This window comes from Vulpes vulpes, chromosome 10 (assembly GCF_048418805.1).
Source record: "Vulpes vulpes isolate BD-2025 chromosome 10, VulVul3, whole genome shotgun sequence".
Lineage (NCBI taxonomy): Eukaryota > Metazoa > Chordata > Mammalia > Carnivora > Canidae > Vulpes > Vulpes vulpes.
This window is the reverse complement of record NC_132789.1, coordinates 45,813,206-45,831,652: the sequence shown is the minus strand read 5'-3', so window position 1 is coordinate 45,831,652 and position 18,447 is coordinate 45,813,206. Positions and strand designations below refer to the sequence as shown.

At 55.8% G+C, this 18,447-nt stretch overlaps 2 protein-coding genes and 1 long non-coding RNA gene across 8 annotated transcripts in view; 1 reads left to right on the top strand and 2 right to left on the bottom strand.

Moving 5' to 3' along the window:
- Nucleotides 1–18,447, bottom strand: part of CSMD2 (CUB and Sushi multiple domains 2) — a 494,027-nt gene that overhangs the window by 267,385 nt on the left and 208,195 nt on the right. The window lies entirely within an intron of this gene.
- Nucleotides 5,994–10,003, bottom strand: LOC140594190 (uncharacterized). The gene is made up of 2 exons (XR_011994792.1): nucleotides 7,439–10,003; nucleotides 5,994–6,888 (listed from the first exon to the last, which is right to left on the bottom strand). It is a non-coding gene; the product is annotated as an uncharacterized lncRNA (long non-coding RNA).
- Nucleotides 12,027–12,602, top strand: HMGB4 (high mobility group box 4). Its single transcript, XM_025991799.2, has one exon. The coding sequence runs from the start codon at nucleotides 12,027–12,029 to the stop codon at nucleotides 12,600–12,602; it is 576 nt and encodes a 191-aa protein (XP_025847584.2).

Below are 18,447 nucleotides of genomic sequence, written 5' to 3'. Positions count from 1 at the left end.
GGAGTAGCTTTTTTTTTTTTTTAAAGATTTTATGTATTTATTCATCAGAGATGCAGAGAGAGAGGCAGACACCCAGGCAGAGGGAGAAGCAGGCTCCATGCAGGGAGCCTGACGTGGGACTCGATCCCAGGTCTCCAGAATCATGCCCTGGGCTGAAGGCAGCGCTAACCACTGAGCTCCCCGGGGATCCCCCAGAGTAGTTCTTACAGAAACTATAACTGATCCCAAGAATTTGTATGGCCCTTTATGAACCCCTTTTCCTGACACCTGCCCCAAGCCTTGCAGATGATGCAGTTCGTGGGCAAAAAGTAATTTTCTAAAGGAAACCTGTGCGGCTGCGAGCTTTGCTCACGGTGTGCAAGTACTTAAATGCGCATTTATTGGTCAATCCGTGCAATGCAGGCAGAGGTGTTTGCTTCGGTCGTGGTTTTGTGCTCCGCGCCGTCGGTCGTATATAAGCTGCGCCCGTGATGCGTAGTCGCCCCCGAGACCAGCTGTGCTGCAGCTCAGTCAGTCAACAAGCACCCACTGGGCACCCACGGCGGGCCAGGTACTGTGTGGGGTGCTGGGGCGCGACAGGGGCAGGACGGGCCCCGACGGAGCGGCCCCGCTGGGGCGTGGCGGACCTGGCCGTCCACACCTGATATCTGGGAGGCGATCCTCTTCAGAGATTCCCCTTCGTGGAGTCTTTCCAAGGGTTCAATTCAGTCCCCGCAGTTGCAACTCTATTTCCTTTCACACTCGTATTTCATCAGTTTATGGGATGTTTAATTTAAATCACATAATTACAATGACAAGTAGGACTGGCACCGAGAGACTTGGCAAGGGACCACCCAGTTCTCAGGAAGTGCACACGGCTCAGGGGGTGGGAGCGCGGGGCCCTGGGAGGGCCAGCGGGGCCTGGGCGAGCCCGGTCATCACGCCGCTCCGCGAAGGAGGAACCTACTGCGGCACCCTGCCTCCGGCGGTGGCATGCCTTGTCCTCACGCCCCTCCTGCCACCAGCGCGGTGGCGGTAAGCTGACCGCACGCTCCCGGGCCAGGAGGGCCTGAGGGGGTTTCCAGGCCTGGGGTCATCCGTGTCCGATCCCATTGGCGGCCTCGACAGCCAGGCAGGCCAGATCTGCTCTGGGTGTTCCCAGAGCTTGGAAGGTTGGTTCCTTGCCAAGTGCTCCCCGTCCACCTCCATCTTCCCCGCCCCCCCGCCCCGCCTGCTTCCCGCTCATCCTTCAGCTGGATTCTTTTATTTTATTTTTTTAATTTCATTTATTTATTCATGCGAGACACAGAGGCAGAGACACAGGCAGAGGGAGAAGCAGGCTCCCTGCAGGGAGTCCAACGCAGGACTGGATCCCAGGACCCCGGGGTCACGCTCTGGGCCGAGGCGGCGCTCAGCTGCCGAGCCCCCCGGGCATCCCCTTCAGGTGGCACTTTACAGCCACTGGCTCCGAGTCCGCTGTCCCCCCTGTGTACCTGGTGCCTCCTGCACTTCCCTTCCCCCCCAGGGCTCGTCCGCCCTCCAGTTCCTTGCATGCACCTCGCACGGGGACCGGGCGGGGAGGCCTCACTAAGTACCACAGGGAGGAAGAACCTGGAGTGAGCGAGTGCACAAATAGGTCGAGGCGCTGAAAGCAGAGGGCACGCGTGGGGAGAAGTGGGGACGGGGAGCAGCCTCCACGGCCACCCCGACCCTCGGCCCCGCCCTGGGCTGCCCGTCCCCCGGGGACACAGGCCAGGAAGGCTGGTAACCAGTGTGGCCGCTGCTCTTCCTCCCGGGAGCAGCTCAGGAAGCCCAAGGAGTCACCCGGGCTCCTCCTTGCTCTGCTGTTAGCTCCAGGGGCCCCGCACAAAGAGCATCAGGGACGCGCTTTCCACCCATGCACCGCTCCCTGCAGGGCCTGTATGTGAGCCCTGGCCAGGGGGGAGTGGGGGCAGCGGGGGGCAGGGCCCAGGCAGCAGGGGTCGTCACCTCGCGGGGTGGCAGCCACACAGCATTTCTCCCACCCATGCCACTGTCATCCCATCCCCGCCCCACCCCATCCCCCCACCCTGTCCCTCCATCCCGTCCCTTCCCTGTCCCCCCACCTCATCCCCCTGTCTCCACCTCACCGCCACCCCCTCCCCCCATCCCCTCCTCATTCCCCCACCCTGTCCCACCCTGTCCCCCCAGCCCACCTCCTCTGTCCCCCACCCCATCCCCACCCCATGTGTCCCCCCACCCCTTCCACTCCCTGTCCCCCCACCTCCATCCTGTCCCCCCACCCCGTCCCCCTGTCCCCACCCTGTCCCCCCACCCCGTCCCCCGTCCCCTCCCTGTCCCCCTACCCTGTCCCCCCACCCCGTCCCCCATCCCCTTCCTGTCCCCCCACTCCATCCCCCTGTCCCTACCCTGTCCCATCTCATCTCCCCACCCTGTACCCTCCCTGTCCCCCCACCAGGACTGGTCCCCACCCCATCCCTCAATCCCCGCCCCCACCCCACCCCACCCGTCCTGTCTCCCCCCAACCCCTGCCCCCTCCCCGTCCCTCTTACACTGGGGGCTGTGTCTCCTCCCTGGCCTGCCCCGGTCCTCCTGGGACAGACTCCAGCCTCCACCCCACCTGCAGCTGAGCCCATAGCCACGTCCTGCCCCCAGCCCGAGTCTGTGGCTCCAGCTTAGACCTGAGAGCTTGCCGACACCCGGTGGCCCCATGGCCTGAGATGCCAGGGCTTGCCCCATCAGGCAGCCGGGAGCTGGGTCCATGGGCCTGGTGACCAAGGCACACTCACGGTCTGCCTGGACCTTCTCACCTTCCCGGCTCCGGGTCTCTGCCTACATGGAGATGCCACCTGGCTGGGTCATCACCTGTCCTGGTCCCCTACGCAGATGCAAGGGTTTGTTTTTTTAAAATTTTTTTAAAGATTCTATTTATTTATTCATGAGACACACAGATTGAGACAGAGAGAGAGAGAGAGGCAGAGACACAGGCGGCGGGAGAAGCAGGCTCCATGCAGGGAGCCCGACATGGGACTCGATCCCCGGTCTCCAGGATCAGGCCCTGAGCCCCCCGAGCTGCCCTAGAGGCAAGGGGTTTAAGGAGGCGGAGGGTTAAGGGCCGGCCTTCTGGAGTCAGCTCAGCCCTGTGTATGAGCTTGGGCTCCACGTTCACTCGTTGGATAAATATGGGGATGTGCCAAAACTGCTCTGAGCCTCAGTTTCCCCACTTGTGCACTGGGGGTCCCGTGAAGAGCTGTGCTTGTTTGTAAGGCATCTGGGACTGTGCCCGACACACAGCAGGGGCCCCATAAATGTGGACTGTTCTCCGCCCTTGCTTAGGTGTGAGAGGAGAAGGGACGGGATCTTACCGGGGCCTTGGGCCCCACCTTCCAGGGCACACAGGGAGAAGGGGGCCCTGGCGTGGCCTGGCTCTGACTTCCCTGGAGGAGGATGCTCGTATCCATCCGGGTGCCAGGAGGACAGAGCACCCCTGGCGCCCAGGGCAGCCCGTCCATGGGGCGGCCACCGCCCTTCTCCCTCGGTGGCCCCAGCCCGGCCTCCCCCAGTCCTGCTGTCTGTCCATCTCCACCTGTCACCGGCCAACACGAGTCAGAGAAGGGACTCGTCCGCCTCCCAGAGCTGGCGGCAGTGTGTGCCTCACAGAGACCTCCGGGGACGACGCTTGGATAATACTTATCATCCAGAGGAAGTGTTTGCAGGTGGCTTACGGGGAGCCTCCCACGCCAGCCTCTGCCTGCCGCTCCACTGCCATTCTGAGCTCGAGCATCATCGACGTCCCCTGCCCTCTCCCAGAGGCAGCCAGCCAGCCCTGCCGGAGCGCCCGGCAGCTCCAAAGCCCTGGCTGAGGGCGTGAGCCTCCCTGAGCCTCCCGCAGGCCGGAGGAGGGATGGGCTGCCCCACCTCGGGGGTGTGCAAGCCGACGAGCAAGGGGTCCTCGTCACACGGAGCTGGATTCAGATCCAGCCTCCACATCCGCTGGCTGTGTGGCCCTGGGAGGCTGCTGCACCTCTGTGGGTCTCCCTTCGCCAGTGGGTGTCTTGCGGTGTGTGTGGAGGCCCGTAAGGCTCTGCCGAGGCTTCCGGACGCAGCAGCTACAGGTTCTAGATCATGCTATGTCTCCATGCAGCACGGGAGACTCGTGGGCAAAGGGCTAGCACTAAATAGGAAGCCGGTGGGAGAGGAGATGAGGCATGCGGGCCTGGGTTCAAGTCTCAGCTGCCAACTTACCTGCTATCGAACTGTGGGCAAGGAACTGACCTGCTTTGGGCCTCCGTTTACCCACCTCCTAGCCTGACAGGAGGTCTAGGTGAAATAATGGGTATAAACGCGCTCAGCGCAGTGCTGGGCCCACGGCACATGGCATTTGCTTTAGCGTGGAGGGCGCACGGCATGTCAGCGTTGTCCGTGTACTTTCTGACCAACAAAGCAGAGGTCTGGCCAGTAGCACAGTGGGGTAAAAGCAAGTAGAGGGGCGAGGGAGGCGACAGGAAGAGAGTGGGTACAGGGGAGAGGGGCCCTGTCTTCTATTGCTCACTTCCATCATGTCTGGACTAGCATTTGCTTTCAAGTGGGAGAAACCCAGGTCAGATGGGCCTGGAATAGAGAAGAGATCACTGGCTGCCCCAATCAAACCATCGCTGGCCCCAAGGGTGACCGGCCCCAGGGACCCAAATGCCACGAGGCCCCCCCCTTCCCTTAGTTTTAAGTAGAGAAAGCTCCCTGGAAGCCTCTGACTTGTCCAGCTGGGCGGGCGGGGTGCCCTCTCCTGGGGCCAAGGGCACGGGCGTGGGCTGGGCTAGAACCGTTCAGAAATGCTTCTCCAACAGAAGGGATGTGCTCGGTGCTAGGCCAGCAAAATGAGGGATGTCCACGGCGCCTGCAAGAGACAGGAGCTGGACAAAAGGTCAGTAGGTCTTGCTGCTCTGTGGCATAAGGAGGTGGCTTTGCCGTGTGCCGCGGGGGCATCTGTCCCTTGACCGTGGGCCTTCTCTGTCTCCCCCCACGTTGGTCTTGTTCCAGGTCTCCTCCTCCCCTCCTTTGCTGTGTCCTGCCAGAGGTAAGCAGGCACGCCCGGTCCCCACTAGGCTGATCCCATTCTTGTGCTTGATCATCTGTTTCCATTATCTGTCCTCTTGCCCCTGAGACCGCTGGGCTGGGTGTGGACACCTCGCTTCTGCTCCGAGCAGCCTGCGTCCCCAGCGGCAGACACGGTTCTGTGCATGTGCACACGCTGCTGTGGTCCTAACCCCAAGGTCAGTCCGCCTCCTAGGCTCCGGGCGCTGTGTGCACGAGGACGGACTGGCCGGATCCATCTGGAGCGAAAGATCCATCAACCCAAGTGAGGATCCATCTCCCCAGAGGCGCCTTCCTCTCCTTCCACTGCCCTCCTCCTGCCATACTTGGCCTTGGTCCTTGCTGGCTCCTCTTCATCTTGACCTCAGTCAAGGGAGCTCCTAGAATCCCCGGAGAAGCTAAACACATGGACGCAAGAGTCAAACCAACTTGAGAGTGAGGGCCAGCTCTCCCACCCGTTGCTTGAAAAAGCTCCTCTCTTTCTCTAGGCTTTTCTGGAGAGGACATCCCGACGACATCATCGTCATTCTTACTAAAATATCATGGTCACGTGATTGACGGTTCTTGGCACCAAGTTAGTCCCAAAGGGCCTAGGCCTAGCGCTCATGACCCTTCCTTTCCCACCAGTCTGGCTTCCGGAAGATCCCAGTGGCCTCCCTCCACCACCACCTCCTTTCCCGAGACCTAGCCGGCCGTCACACGTTCCCTGATGGCCGCACGGCTCCCGCAACTCACGGCCATTTGTGGAGATGCGCACGCGTACGTGAGTGAGCGAATGAGCTGCAAGAACCCAGGGGTGAATTAACTGGTAAGCGAAGGAGTGAATTAGTGACTTAATGAGTCAGCAAGTGAGGGAAGAAGAGTGTGTAAAATTGAGTCGCTCACGCGCCTTGCTCCCACAACTAATCCAATAAGCGGCGGCATAAATGTTCCATCTTTATTAACACAAGCGGGGCCGGGGGGGGGGGGGTAAGGACAGCGCTGGAAATCTTACGGGCCGCCAGTTGGACGGCAAAGACTCCGTTCCTTCCCTGCCGCCGCTTTAGCAGGTTACTCCGAGTGTGGCGGCTGCAAGGATGCGGCTGTTGGACGGTTCTGGGGGGCAGGAGTCCGGAATGGGGGTCACTGGGCCAAGAAGACCAAGGTGTCTGCAGGGCTGAGCTCTCTGGCTGAGGGGAGCCCCTGGGCACTGGCCTTGCCCGACGTCTAGTGGCCACCCCATTTCTTGGCCTGTGGTCTCTTTCTCCAGCTTCAAAGCCAGCCGTGCTGCTGCTTCAAATCTTTGATTCCAACGCCCTGCGTCTGTCACATCTCTGTCTCAGGCTCTGACACTCCTGCTCCCCTTTTACGGGGCCCCGTGTGGTTGCATCGGGTCCACCCATGTGACCCAGGGTGATCCTCCCGTGTCCCATCCGTTCCGTGATCACATCTGCGCCGTTCCCCTGGAAAGGAACTCCGTCCCGGGCTGTCGGGTGTCAGACGTGGACATCCCCGGGGAGCCGACCTCTGTTTGCCCCAGATCCTCCACTCAGAGGGCCCGGGCTGCCAGAGGGTCACCCCACAGGAATAAGGGCAGGAGGGTGTGGGCGGAGGCCTGGAAGCATTTATCAGACGCCGGAGGCAGGTGCTCTGGCTCCTCTTGGGGCCTGAGCACTGGGATCTTCGAAAGCCTCTCAGGTAGTCCTGGCGCGCCCCCAAATTAGGGGAACACGGTCACGGAAGACACGCCAAGAGTACATGCTGCTCCAACTGAGGGTCAAATCCACCCTGAGATTCCCAGAGGAGAGGGATCAAGGGCCGGGTGCGCTGGGAAGATTTCTGAAAGACCCCATTTTGGAATAAGAACGGGGTTGCAAGGTTAGCACCGGGGTTTCCTGAAGAGCCCCCACCAGCGTCTGCTAACAGTAGCATCTTACGCAACTAGGGTGCTGTTAGCCCAGAGGAGGACCTCACTCAGGTCCCCGCTCCCCGCTGATGCCTTTTCTCTTGATGCAGCTCCAGCCCGGCATCCCCCGGAGCACCGAGGCGTCGGGCCCACCTGCTCTCTGACCCGGGTCAGCTTCTCGGGCTTCCCTGGCTTTCTCAAGACCGTGGCACTTCTCCAGAGGCCTGGTCAAGTATTTTGTAGACTATCACTTCGTCCGGGTTTATCGAGTATTTTCTCACCATTAGATCAGGGGTTTAATTGGGGGGGAAGGACGCCATGACTGCTTAAGGTGGTCCCTGCCGGCTGTCTCCACCGCCAATATACAGTTGGCCCTTTTCCACACTCGATTCACTAGAAATGGGGCCTATGTCCAACCCACAGGGTAGAGGGGTGCCGGAGGCCTCCCATCCCTCAGCCAGGCGTTCCCCTCTGCTGTCTTACCACCTCACGGCTTCTTGGCGATGAGGTCGTAACGAGCCGCACCCGGAGACGAGGTGGCAAGGCTGGAATCTGAATTGACGACTGTGTGTTAGCACCGTGCAGTCACGAGGACCCCACAGGATCCCACAGGGGCTGCAGGGAGAGCCCCCCCCCAAAAAAAAAAGCTGGCCTACGGGGTTTTTCAAATCAGTCCATGGGGGACGCCAGGGTGGCTCAGTGGTTGAGCGTTTGCCTTCGGCCCGGGGCGTGATCCTAGAGACCCGGGATCGAGTCCCGCGTTGGGCTCCCTGCATGGAGCCTGCTCCTCCCTCTGCCTGTGTCTTTGTCTCTCTTGTTCTGTGTCTCTCATAAATAAATAAATAAATCTTAAAAAAAAAAAAGATATCAAATCAGTCCATGGACTGTAACCCATAGCGGGTCATGAGATGGGCCTGCAGGTTGCACTTTAAATAACAAAAGGGAAGAGAGCACATTTTACAGGTAGTTAAGTGTGGTTTCATAAAATGTCTGTTTTCTCTGAACGCTGTGTTTAGAGACCTTTATCTTTACAATGTGCATAAAAATAGCACCCCTGAGGCGCTTGGCGGTGCAGCTGGTTAAGCATCGGACCCTTGGTTTCCGCTTAGGTTGGGATCTCAGGGGTCTGAGGCTGAGCCGCACATCAGGCTGTGGGCTCGGGGCAGAGCCTGCTCTCTTCCCCCCTCCGCCGCTCTCTCTACGCTTGCTTTCTAAAATAAATAATTTTTTTAAAAGCACCTCCCCTTGACACACACACAGTTTTTATGAAGATTAAATAAATTGATGCAAGTACTTCGAACAGAGACTGGCACACAAATACCGTGAAGTGTGCATGTGCACAAACGGGTCATGATGCAAAATATGTATTTCTTTATTGTAAACCGCAATTAAGAAATCAGAAAACACTGAACTCCCATCTCTAGACCAGTGTCAGCAGTTTATGACCTGCGGACAACTGCTGATTTTCGTGAAGTTTAATTGTGGGCAAGCCACACTCACCGGCGTGCATACGGTTTTCGGCTACTTTTGACCTAGGATGGTGGAGTGGAGTGCTCCCAATAGAGACCATATGGCCCACAAAGCTGGAAATATTCATTATCGGGCTCTCCAGACCACAGCCCCAGCCTAGAGGTCATCTTCCAACACAAGGGACATTAGATGCCTGTATGGAGGTCACGTGGCCTGTTCTGCTACTGCCCTGGCAGGTGCACCTGCCTCTGCAGACCATTCCAGGCTGTGGGATTGCTGGGGACTTGGGCCTCGAGAAGCTGGGTACCCTTCTATCCTGGACTGATGCCCACACTTGCTTTATTTATCCACTTGCATGGCTGTTCAGGGTGGAAAGCTAGAAACTACATCGGTCGGGGTCCCAGCAGGGAACAGATGGCCGCTCAAATTAGAATAATTTGAGGAGTGTTTAATAAAGAAGTTATTTACAAAGGGAGGAGCGAGGTGTAGGAAAGCCACAAGGGATAGCAGAGTCCTCAGAAACCCGTAAAAGCAGAGTTTTTAGCCACCCTTGGCAAGAGGGGACAAGGAGAGCGAGCAACTGCTGAACCCGAAAGAGTCAGTTGTTAAGAAAGGACATCTTGGGGAATCCCTGCATGGCTCAGCGGTTTAGGGCCTGCCTTTGGCCCAGGGCATGATCCTGGAGTCCCAGGATCGAGTCCTGCGTCGGGCTCCCCGCATGGAGCCTGCTTCTCCCTCCTCCTGTGTCTCTGCCTCTCTCTCTCTCTCTGTGTCTCTATTGTGAATAAATAAATCTTAAAAAAAAAAAAAAAAAGAAAGAAAGGACACCTTGATAGGAGCCTAGACCTTCAGTCTGGGGTCTGAGACCCAGCTCTGGATGACCTCTCGAGGAGGAAGCCGGGAGAATACATGCCCTGACGTCACTTTCCCCTCCCCCGGATCTACCGCTGGGGTCCAGCTTGGCCAAGCTGAAACGGAAGCCACAGCATAAGATCCGTGGATGTGGTCCGTATGCGTCAGCTTCAGGGCAAAGAGCAGGGTAGCGAAGGTTGGAGATGCTCAGCTACCAGCACACAGAGCGCTGACTTGCAAAGCCAGGCATACTGAGCCTCCCTAAGGTTCTCCAGACCGTCCTCCCACGTCCTCCCTCCAACACGACAGCGTGGCCCGAACCTCACAGCGTGGCCACGGCTCTTACCTTTCATCGCCTTGTCTTCCTAGACCTGTTAGGCTCCGGATGATTATCATAGGGCCAATCCTTCTGGATCCTTCCATCATGACAAGGGTACAAGGTCGTGGATGGGGGTACAAATGAGCTGCTGGGGGTTGGGTGAGTCTGAGAAGAGTCTGATTAATATCCACAGATGCTAGCCAAGCACCTCCTCGCAGCCCATCCTTCCACACTGGAAGGGAGCTGTGTCCTATTGACCTCGGCAGCCCAGCTCAAACCCAATAAATAGGTGAGCCGACCCCTGGCCCTCGGGAGGAAGCAGCAGCGCGAAAAAAGCTAACGATGCCGAGAGAGATTCTCAGAGTAATTCATTCCCCAGCCCGACCCCCGACCCCCCTACCCCTACCACCAGCCCAGACGTCCTCGGCTGGCATCTGAGATCCTCTAAGCCTCTACATGCAGCCACAAAGCTACAGCATGTCATCTGGAAGGCCTTTCCCAGCCAGTCTAAGGCACTTACGATATGAGATCAGAGGCTTCCAGGAACGAAGGGGCTGGCGTCACTAGTCTGGCCACCTCGGGGTGGAGCTGCGGCTAAAATTCGGGACTGGGGGCTCTCAGCAGTTCCCACCTCTCTTTTGCAGAGGATGGAAGCTGACATCAGGTGTGGGGCTGCAGGAATGGACCGGAGCCCCATCAATGTGTCTGGTCTCAGGCCAGCTGACCTGTCGGGCTTGGCTGCCGAAGCCGGACACCAGCACAGTGGGCCCGAGGCATTGGTCCTGACGTGGTGGCTTCAAGCACGGGCTCGAGTCCAGCAAATCAGTCCAGGTTCAGACTCTCACCTATTAGGCTATGTTACCCTAATTTTTCTGTTACTGAGGCTCTGTTGCCTCGTCCTATGAATTTGGGGCTGTCATCGTCAACCACCGTGTTGGGCTAACCCAGGTCCCATACAAGCAAGGACCTCACAAGGACCTCAAAGTGTCCAAAGGTCACTTGAATTGTCTTTTCTTTGTCCTTCAGTTGGAAGGCTGCTAGAATGTTTGCAGTGCTGCCACGAGGGTACAAAGCCGATGAGTCTAGGTATCACCAGCAGAGCCCCGTACTCTAACCACCGAGACACAGGGACCCCGTGATGAGAGCGGGGCCAAGAATTTGATCTCATTATCATGGACTCAAGTGATGAGCAAAACCTCCTCAAGGTTCTCCTCCCTCCGCCCACCACACCCCAGTTTCTTCGGAGAGATGCAGCATTCAGATGTGCATGGCCCAGGTGCTCGGGTTTTATTTTTATTATTTTTATTTATTTTATTTATTTTATTTTTAAATTTTTCAAATTTTTTAAATTTTTTAAATTTTTTAAATTTTTAATTTTTAATTTTTTCCATGGTTTTATTTTTTTATTTTTTAAAATTTTTATTTATTTTTGTTTTTTTATTTTTTATTTTTCTCCAGGTGCTCGGGTTTTTTTTTTTAATTTTTAAATTTATTTTTATTTTTTAAATTTTTTAAATTTATTTTTATTTATTTTTATTATTTATTATTTTTTATTTTTTCCCAGGTGCTCAGGTTTTATTTTTTAAATTTTTTAAATTTATTTTTATTTTTTATTTTTTTCCAGGTGCTCGAGTTTTATTTTTATTATTTTTATTTATTTTATTTATTTTGTTTTTAAATTCTTTAAATTTCTTATATTTTTTTAGATTTTAAATTTTTTATTTTTTCCAGGTGCTCGGGTTTTACTTTTTAATTTTTAAAATTTTAAAATTTATTTTAATTTATTTTAATTTTTAATTTTTAATTTTTAATTTTTTTCAGGTGCTCGGGTTTTAAATTAGACAACGTTGTCCTGACAGGAAGCGAGTGACGGCCGTCATACCTGATTATTTTTAGACTTACTACTGAACTCCTTGAACGGCGTGAGCTGCCACCATTCGAGGCAAACAGAAAGACTTCCCATTTCGTCGTGACAGCTCTGGAACCATCCACCTCCTCGCGTTCATTATTTCCATCCTGGCTTTGGACAGCCAGACCCCACTGCTCGTTGTTACTACACCCAAGGGACAGAAAGCTCCCACAGCTGAGCAGAGCCCATCGCCTCCAGGAATTCAAGGCGAAAGGCTCCAGGAGAAGCAGCTCCAAGCCGCCTCTGGATGAACCACGTCTCATGAAAAGCAGAAATGGACCCTCAGCAACCAAGCAGCAGGAGCAGCCGTGTGCCCGTGCCACAGGCTGGGAATGATGTCACAGTCCCCTCTGACTCAACAATGCCTCCAGCCCTGAAAAGGCTGACCCCTGACTGTAGCTCTTGCAGAGAGAAAAATTCACCGCAAGCAGAGCACCTTCTAGATTGCTCCTGGAGTGTGGAGACAGAAGTCTCTGCTGTCCACGTTACTGAATCCAGAAAAAAAAAATGACCTTATGAACATGGGAAAAGAAATCCAGCTACGGCCCAAGGTGAACGTGTCTTCTTACATCCACTTTTTGCTGAATTACAGGAACAAGTTCAAGGAGCAGCAGCCAAACACCTACCTGGGCTTTAAAGAGTTCTCTAGAAAGTGCTCGGAAAAATGGAGGTCCATCTCGAAGCATGAAAAGGCCAAATATGAAGCCCTGGCCAAGCTCGACAAAGCCCGATACCAGGAAGAAATGATGAATTACGTGGGCAAGAAGAAGAAGCGGAGAAAGCGGGACCCCCAGGCACCCAGGCGGCCCCCCTCGTCCTTCCTGATCTTCTGTCAAGACCACTATGCCCAGCTAAAGAGGGAGAACCCCACCTGGTCAGTCGTGCAGGTGGCGAAGGCCTCAGGGAGGATGTGGTCCGCGACGTCAGGTGCCGAGAAGCAGCCATACGAGCAAAGAGCAGCTGTCCTGAGAGCCAGGTACCAGGAGGAGCTGGAGGTCTACCGTCAGCAGCGTAACACCAGGAAGGGCCTCCAAGGGTCGCCTAAGAACGAGCGCAGAGGGAAAGCCGACCCGGACGGAGCCGACGGGTCCAATTAGAAATAAAGTGCCGTTCGACTGTGTCGCCCGTCGCTGGCCTCCTGTGTGGCGTCCGGGTGGCTGCTGCTGCCGCTGCCTTGAGGAAGTGAGTGGGGCGGTGGTGGACCCGGGGTCTGGAAGCTGATGCCGGGGGGGGGGGGGGGCAGCGTGAGACAAAGGGGCAAACGGGTCCAAGGCCGCGTGCGAGGTCAGAGCCTACGGGGCTTGGCTCTGGCAGGCGGGTGGCGGGCTCCAGGTGTAACGCGGAGGTGGCCCAGGTGGGTGCCGCCTGGTTGCGGCATCCAAGGTCATCCAAGACCTTCCTCAGGCTCAGGTGCGTGAGTGCCAGTCCTGCCACCGTTCTCATCGTCCTTGAACATCAGCAGGGCCAGGTGGCCCAGAGTTGAGGTCAGCTTCCCCGCTGAGGCCCCCGAGGAGGTTGCGGGGTTGCAGGTGTGGTGGGCCTTGGGGGACTCGGTTGCTCAGGAATTCCAGAACTGCTCCCCCAGCGAGCATGGAGTCCTATCAGTGGGGCCCGGAGGAGACCTCACGGGTGGCCCCTGCTCTGGTGGGAATGAGAGGCGGGGCTGATTTTACCAACACTTGGGCACCTGCCTCTGCCCAAGTTGTAGGACTTCGAGCAAGCCCTACACGACCTTGGTGGGCGTGCACCCAACCGTTTGTGGTTGGAAGCGTGACACACATGGAGTGGACGTTTGTTGCCTCTGTGACCGCCCGGTTCCCATTCCTCCTCCTCTTGCTCCCAGCACCCACCTTCGCTCCTCCGGCGAGGTCCCCGTCACATGGATCGGTTCTGATTGGCGGGGACTACAGGACTCGGGCAAGGAGTCCTAGGGGACGGTGCCGCCCCGAGGCGGTGGCAAGCCATCTGCCTTGTTCTCGGGCCAAAATGGCATCGGAGGATAGTCTGGGACTTTTCAATGAAAATGAGCCCACAATGTTTCTTTGTTTTTTTTTGTTTTTTTTTTTTTTTTTTTTTTTTTCTAAGGTAGTCTGAGTTAGGGTTTTTGGCCACTTAGGATGAGTCAAAACTGGTAACTTGACACAAATGGGACTGTTCTGTATCTGTGCTCTATGTTTCAGGCGACGACACACCATGGGCAATGCGTCGAATCAACCAATATAGGTTGACACGTAATATTTTGAAATGGCTCTTGACCCCTTGACGTCAAAAGGGCTGGGTCACAATGCGAAATTGCTTTTTTTTTTTTTTTTTTGTCGCAAAGTCAGGCATACGACAGGCCTCCCTAACTCCATCTCCACTCCTGTTCCATGATGGACTTTGCTATGCTATGGCTCTTTAAACTCTGACCCTCAAAACGAAAATAAAAACGCACGCTTTGAAAAGCCCTACAGACCTGGAGGGCCTTTAGGGGATAGAAGGGAATACGGTAGAGGGATTCAGAAATGCAGGGTCTGGAGTCAGGCCATTTATGGAGGACGCACATGTGGCAGATCCTGTGCTGGTTCCTGGGAGGCCCTGCCTAAGCTCCGGGCAGGTTCCTGCCCCACTAGAACTTTCCTTCTGATGAGATGGACATGGGGTACACTGCAGCGCTGCAAGGCAGGCTGGACGCGAAGGCTGCCCGGGGCGCCAGGGGTGGGAGGGGGTGCCCCCCACCAAGGAGACCTCGGACGTCTTCGGGGAGGAGGCAGCTCCATCCTCCTTGCAAACTGCCCTGGTGTTGGCCCGATCTCTGTTTCCCACTCCCCATTCCCCACAGCTGGTGTTCCAACTTGGCCCTGCCTCCCCCCTCTCAGGGGAGGCCCTCGTTCTGCCTCATTGAGAAAACAGAGATCATCACACAGTGGCACTCCTGGTTTCCTTCTTTCTCGGCGTGTGATCCACACCCATCCCCTCCCCCTGGTCTCGAGCCTCACGGGGGAGCCAGGGCGCACCCACGACCCCCTTCCCCTGCCTCCCTGGGACCTTTGCTCCTCACTGTCAAGATGCAAATCCTTCGGCCTCTAAGCTTGCACAGCTTGGCACGGTGCTGTGATACAGGTGGTTCTGATCTTTTTTTTTTTTTTAAGATTTTATTTATTTATGCATGAGAAACACAGAGAGAGAGAGAGGCAGAGACACAGGCAGAGGGAGAAGCAGGCTCCCTGCTGGGAGCCTGACGCGGGACTCGATCTCGGGTCTCCAGGATCACGAACTGAGCCAAAGGCGGATGCTCGGCCGCTGAGCCACCCGGGGGCCGCAGGATGGTTCTGATCTTAGCCAAGTTCTCTTCTCCGCATCCTCCCCTGTGGGACCTCCCCCTTACGGGCTGTTTCAGCGAATAAATGATATAATACGTGCAGGAGCCTTTGGCCCCGTCCTTAGCACTTAGTATGAACTGTACAGGGCATCCTCTAAGTGGCTGTCTCATAACCCCTCCCGGCTGTGTCCACACCCAGCTATGATCCCTTCTTATGGGCAGGACCCGTGACTTGCTCCTAACCAACAGAACGGAGCTAAGGACAGGAGACGAGGCCTCCACGATCATGTAATGATCTACAAAACTGCATCTTGCTGCCTGATTTTCTCTAGAGTCTTCGCTGGCTTGATGAAGAGGCCAACCGGGGACAGTCACGAGGCAAGGAACTGTGGTTAAGTCCCTCGGAGCTGACCGCGGCCTCAGACCAACAGCCGGCAAAAAACTAAAGCTCCTGGTACTACAACCATAGGAACCTGTGGCGGCGACCACGAAGCAGGGACGGACAGGTGTCCTCCCCCGGACAGGTGTCCTCCCCCAGCAGAGGAGAGCCCCGTCCCTGCTGACACCATGGCTGCGGCCTTGCGAGGATTCCTTACGGGATTCCTGACCCACAGACACTGCCAGACCGTGAATGTGTGTTGTTTTCAGCCGGTGAATGTCTGGTAATTTGTCTCATGGCAACAGGCCGCCGACACGGCACCCAATAAATGCCAGCATCCTTATAATTCCAGAAGAGACTGTCTTTGACCTTATTTCTCCCTCTAGCTTCGACTTTATGTTTGATTTCCTTTCCCTTGTAGCCTCCCGAAGGTGGAGGAGATGCCCCGGGGCGGACGGACCCCGACGTACTCCTCCACGCTGGTTGCAGTTGGGTTGTCTGGCCTCCAGCCCGGCCCGTGGGCTCCCGGTGGGCAGCAGCCGTGTGCTGTTCCACACGCCTCCCACCACGGCTCTCCCGCCGCACCTTCCTGGCCTCCCGTGTGATTAATTACGGGAGCGTGGGTGGCCAAGCCAGAGTTTTGACAACAGTCTGCATTGCCCCTGCTGAAGATGAACCCCATTAACATCCCTTTATGAAGAAGTCGACAGGGGGGTGTGAATCTGCGGGCTTCTAATGGCCGTGATGTAATGACAGTGAGCTGCAGGGAGGAGGCAGAGAAGGGGGGCAGGCCCGAGGCCGTGGGCTGCAGGAGAGGCAGGCAGGAGGCCTGGTGTGGTGCCAGCCGGGCTCCGTGCCCCTGTCCTTGGGACGAGGAAGGCGGGGCGTTTGGGTCCATCACCGTCTCGATGACTGAATCGCTGCACTCTGATCCTTCCCTCCTAAAGCTTTTCCTGTGTTGACTCACTCATTCATTTATTCATTTATTCAACAAATATTTATGTAAATCTTACGCCTGCAATATACCAGAGACCGTTCTGGTGCTAGGAATAGAGCAAGGGCCTTGATCCCTTACATTCCAGGCAGGAGGAGACAGATAATAAGTCAAAAAATAAACACAGCAGGGAAAAAAAAAAAAAAAAACAACACAGCAGATCTTTTCTATTTTTTTTTGATAGTGTCAAGCGCTCCGAAGAAAATAAACAAGGGTAATGAGATAAATGATGACAAGCGGGGTGGAAGGCACTTGAAATCAGTGGCCAAAGATGACATCTGGGTTTAGGTTTAAAGCACAAGAAGGAACCAGGCACACCAAGTCCTGAAGAAAGCGTTCTTCAAGCAGCAGGACAGCCAGTGCAAAGGTCCTGAGACAGAAGTGAGCTTTTGGCATATTAGAGGCAGAGGAAGGGAGGCCAGGTTGGCAAGATGTGAGATGCCGCTGGAGTGGGGCCGGCCTTGGGAAGGATTTATTTTGGAATCTAAGTGCAATGCGGGGGGGGGGGGGTGGAGCCACAGAGTCTTCTGTAGGGTGGGACCCATGCCTCCATTTTGACTTCTGGGTATTGGTCATTCTAGAGCCTTCAGGAACCATTCAGTGCCAACAAGAGGGTGCTAGCGCCTCTGAGGTCTGCACGAGCAAGAGACAGGGCCAACAAGTAACCAAATCCATGACACTTTTCTTTTTTGGAGGGGAAATAATCAGGAGCCTCTGCTTAAGTTCTTGTCGGGAGCAGCCGTAAGCTAAAAATCAAAGTGTGAAACTTCTACCCCCGTGATTCATCTCCCGGGGACGACGAGAAGGGTGGGCACGGGGAGCAGAATGTCCCATAAGGACACCTCTTCCCAAGTCTCCTATTTGCATATAGAACAGTTTCCCCTGGGCCAGCGGTCCTCACCTTGAGCCTACATCAGAATCCCCGCCGAGCACGCCGGTTGCTAGGCCCCACTCCTAGAATTCGATTCCATTTTTTTTCTGGGGGTTGGACCTAGAATTTGCGTTTCTAAAAGTTCCCAGGTGACCCTGATGCTACTAGCCCGGGGCCCACAGAGGAATCCTTCTCCCTCCTGCAAGCCGGGCGGTCCCTTGGAAGAATAATAATCGGGACTTCGCTGCCTACAGGGTTGGAGAGGAGGAGCTGACCCTACTCTTCTCGGTCCCCACCCACTGTTGGGCTGCACAGCACACACTCCAATTAGCTCCCTGGTAACAGAGCCAACAGGACGACCCTCATTTGTCTTTCTTCTGTACTTGCCAGCTGGTTCCAAACCTGACGGCAATGAGCGAATTTATTGGGTTTGCCTTGGATTCCAGCAGAGAAGTTGATCCTGGTTGCAAAACAACCGATTACCATCTGGAACAGACAACTGTGTCGGGATCTTTTTTTTTTTTTTTTTAAGATTTATTTATTTATTCATGAGAGACCCAGGCAGAGGGAGAAGCAGGCTCCATGCAGGGAGCCCGATGCGGGACTCGATCCCGGAACTCCAGGATCAGGCCCTGAGCCGAAGGCAAGCGCCAAACCACTGAGCCACCCAGGGATCCCCTGTGTTGGGATCTTTATGGTTGATTTTAGCTTCTGCTGAATCATCCATTGTTTGAGGATCAAAGGATCCAGTTTCTGGACCATGAGGCCCGAGGGTCAGGTTCATGAACGGTCCTCCGGGTGCAATCACCAAGGCGATGACATGCTCTCGCTCTGTGTGCACCTCTAGTCACGCTCCCCAAAATAAGAGCTGCCTGACAGGTGTGCTGGGGAATAAAGGACATGTTCTGGGATATGGCTGCAAGGGAAGTCCGATGTGTAGGAAGTGCCCTGTGAACGAGGGGGCCTGCCCTGGTCCCTAAAAGAGGGGAACATCACATAAAAAGGCAACTGAAGCAGGAGAAAGGCCAGTCAGGGGCCCAGAGGGGGCATGTGGTGTTCCCAGCTGGCTTTGACCTCTGGATGAGCGTGTGCCACCCACGCCCGCGTGGGGCCACCCCTTGTGAGCCTCCAAGCACCAGCTCTCAGTGCCCATCGCTCCCTTTCCAACCTTTTCCCTGCTCTGGCCGCCTGACTGACGTCGTAAGACCCCCCCTCCCACCTGTCAACCGCAGTGTTCCCGTGGCTGCCCGTCACCCGCTTCCAGCCGTCGCCGCCTCTGCACGGCCGCCCACGTCCGGCTCCCAGAGCAGCCCCCGGTGACCCTACCTCCTGGTACTCATGCCCTTGTTTAATTCTGCTACGCGTGGGCTGGGCCTAACGGCTTCACTCCTAATGAA

Excerpts from the sequence above, each read along its gene's own strand:
- HMGB4 (XM_025991799.2), top strand. The coding sequence starts at position 12,027 with ATGGGAAAAGAAATCCAGCTACGGCCCAAGGTGAACGTGTCTTCTTAC.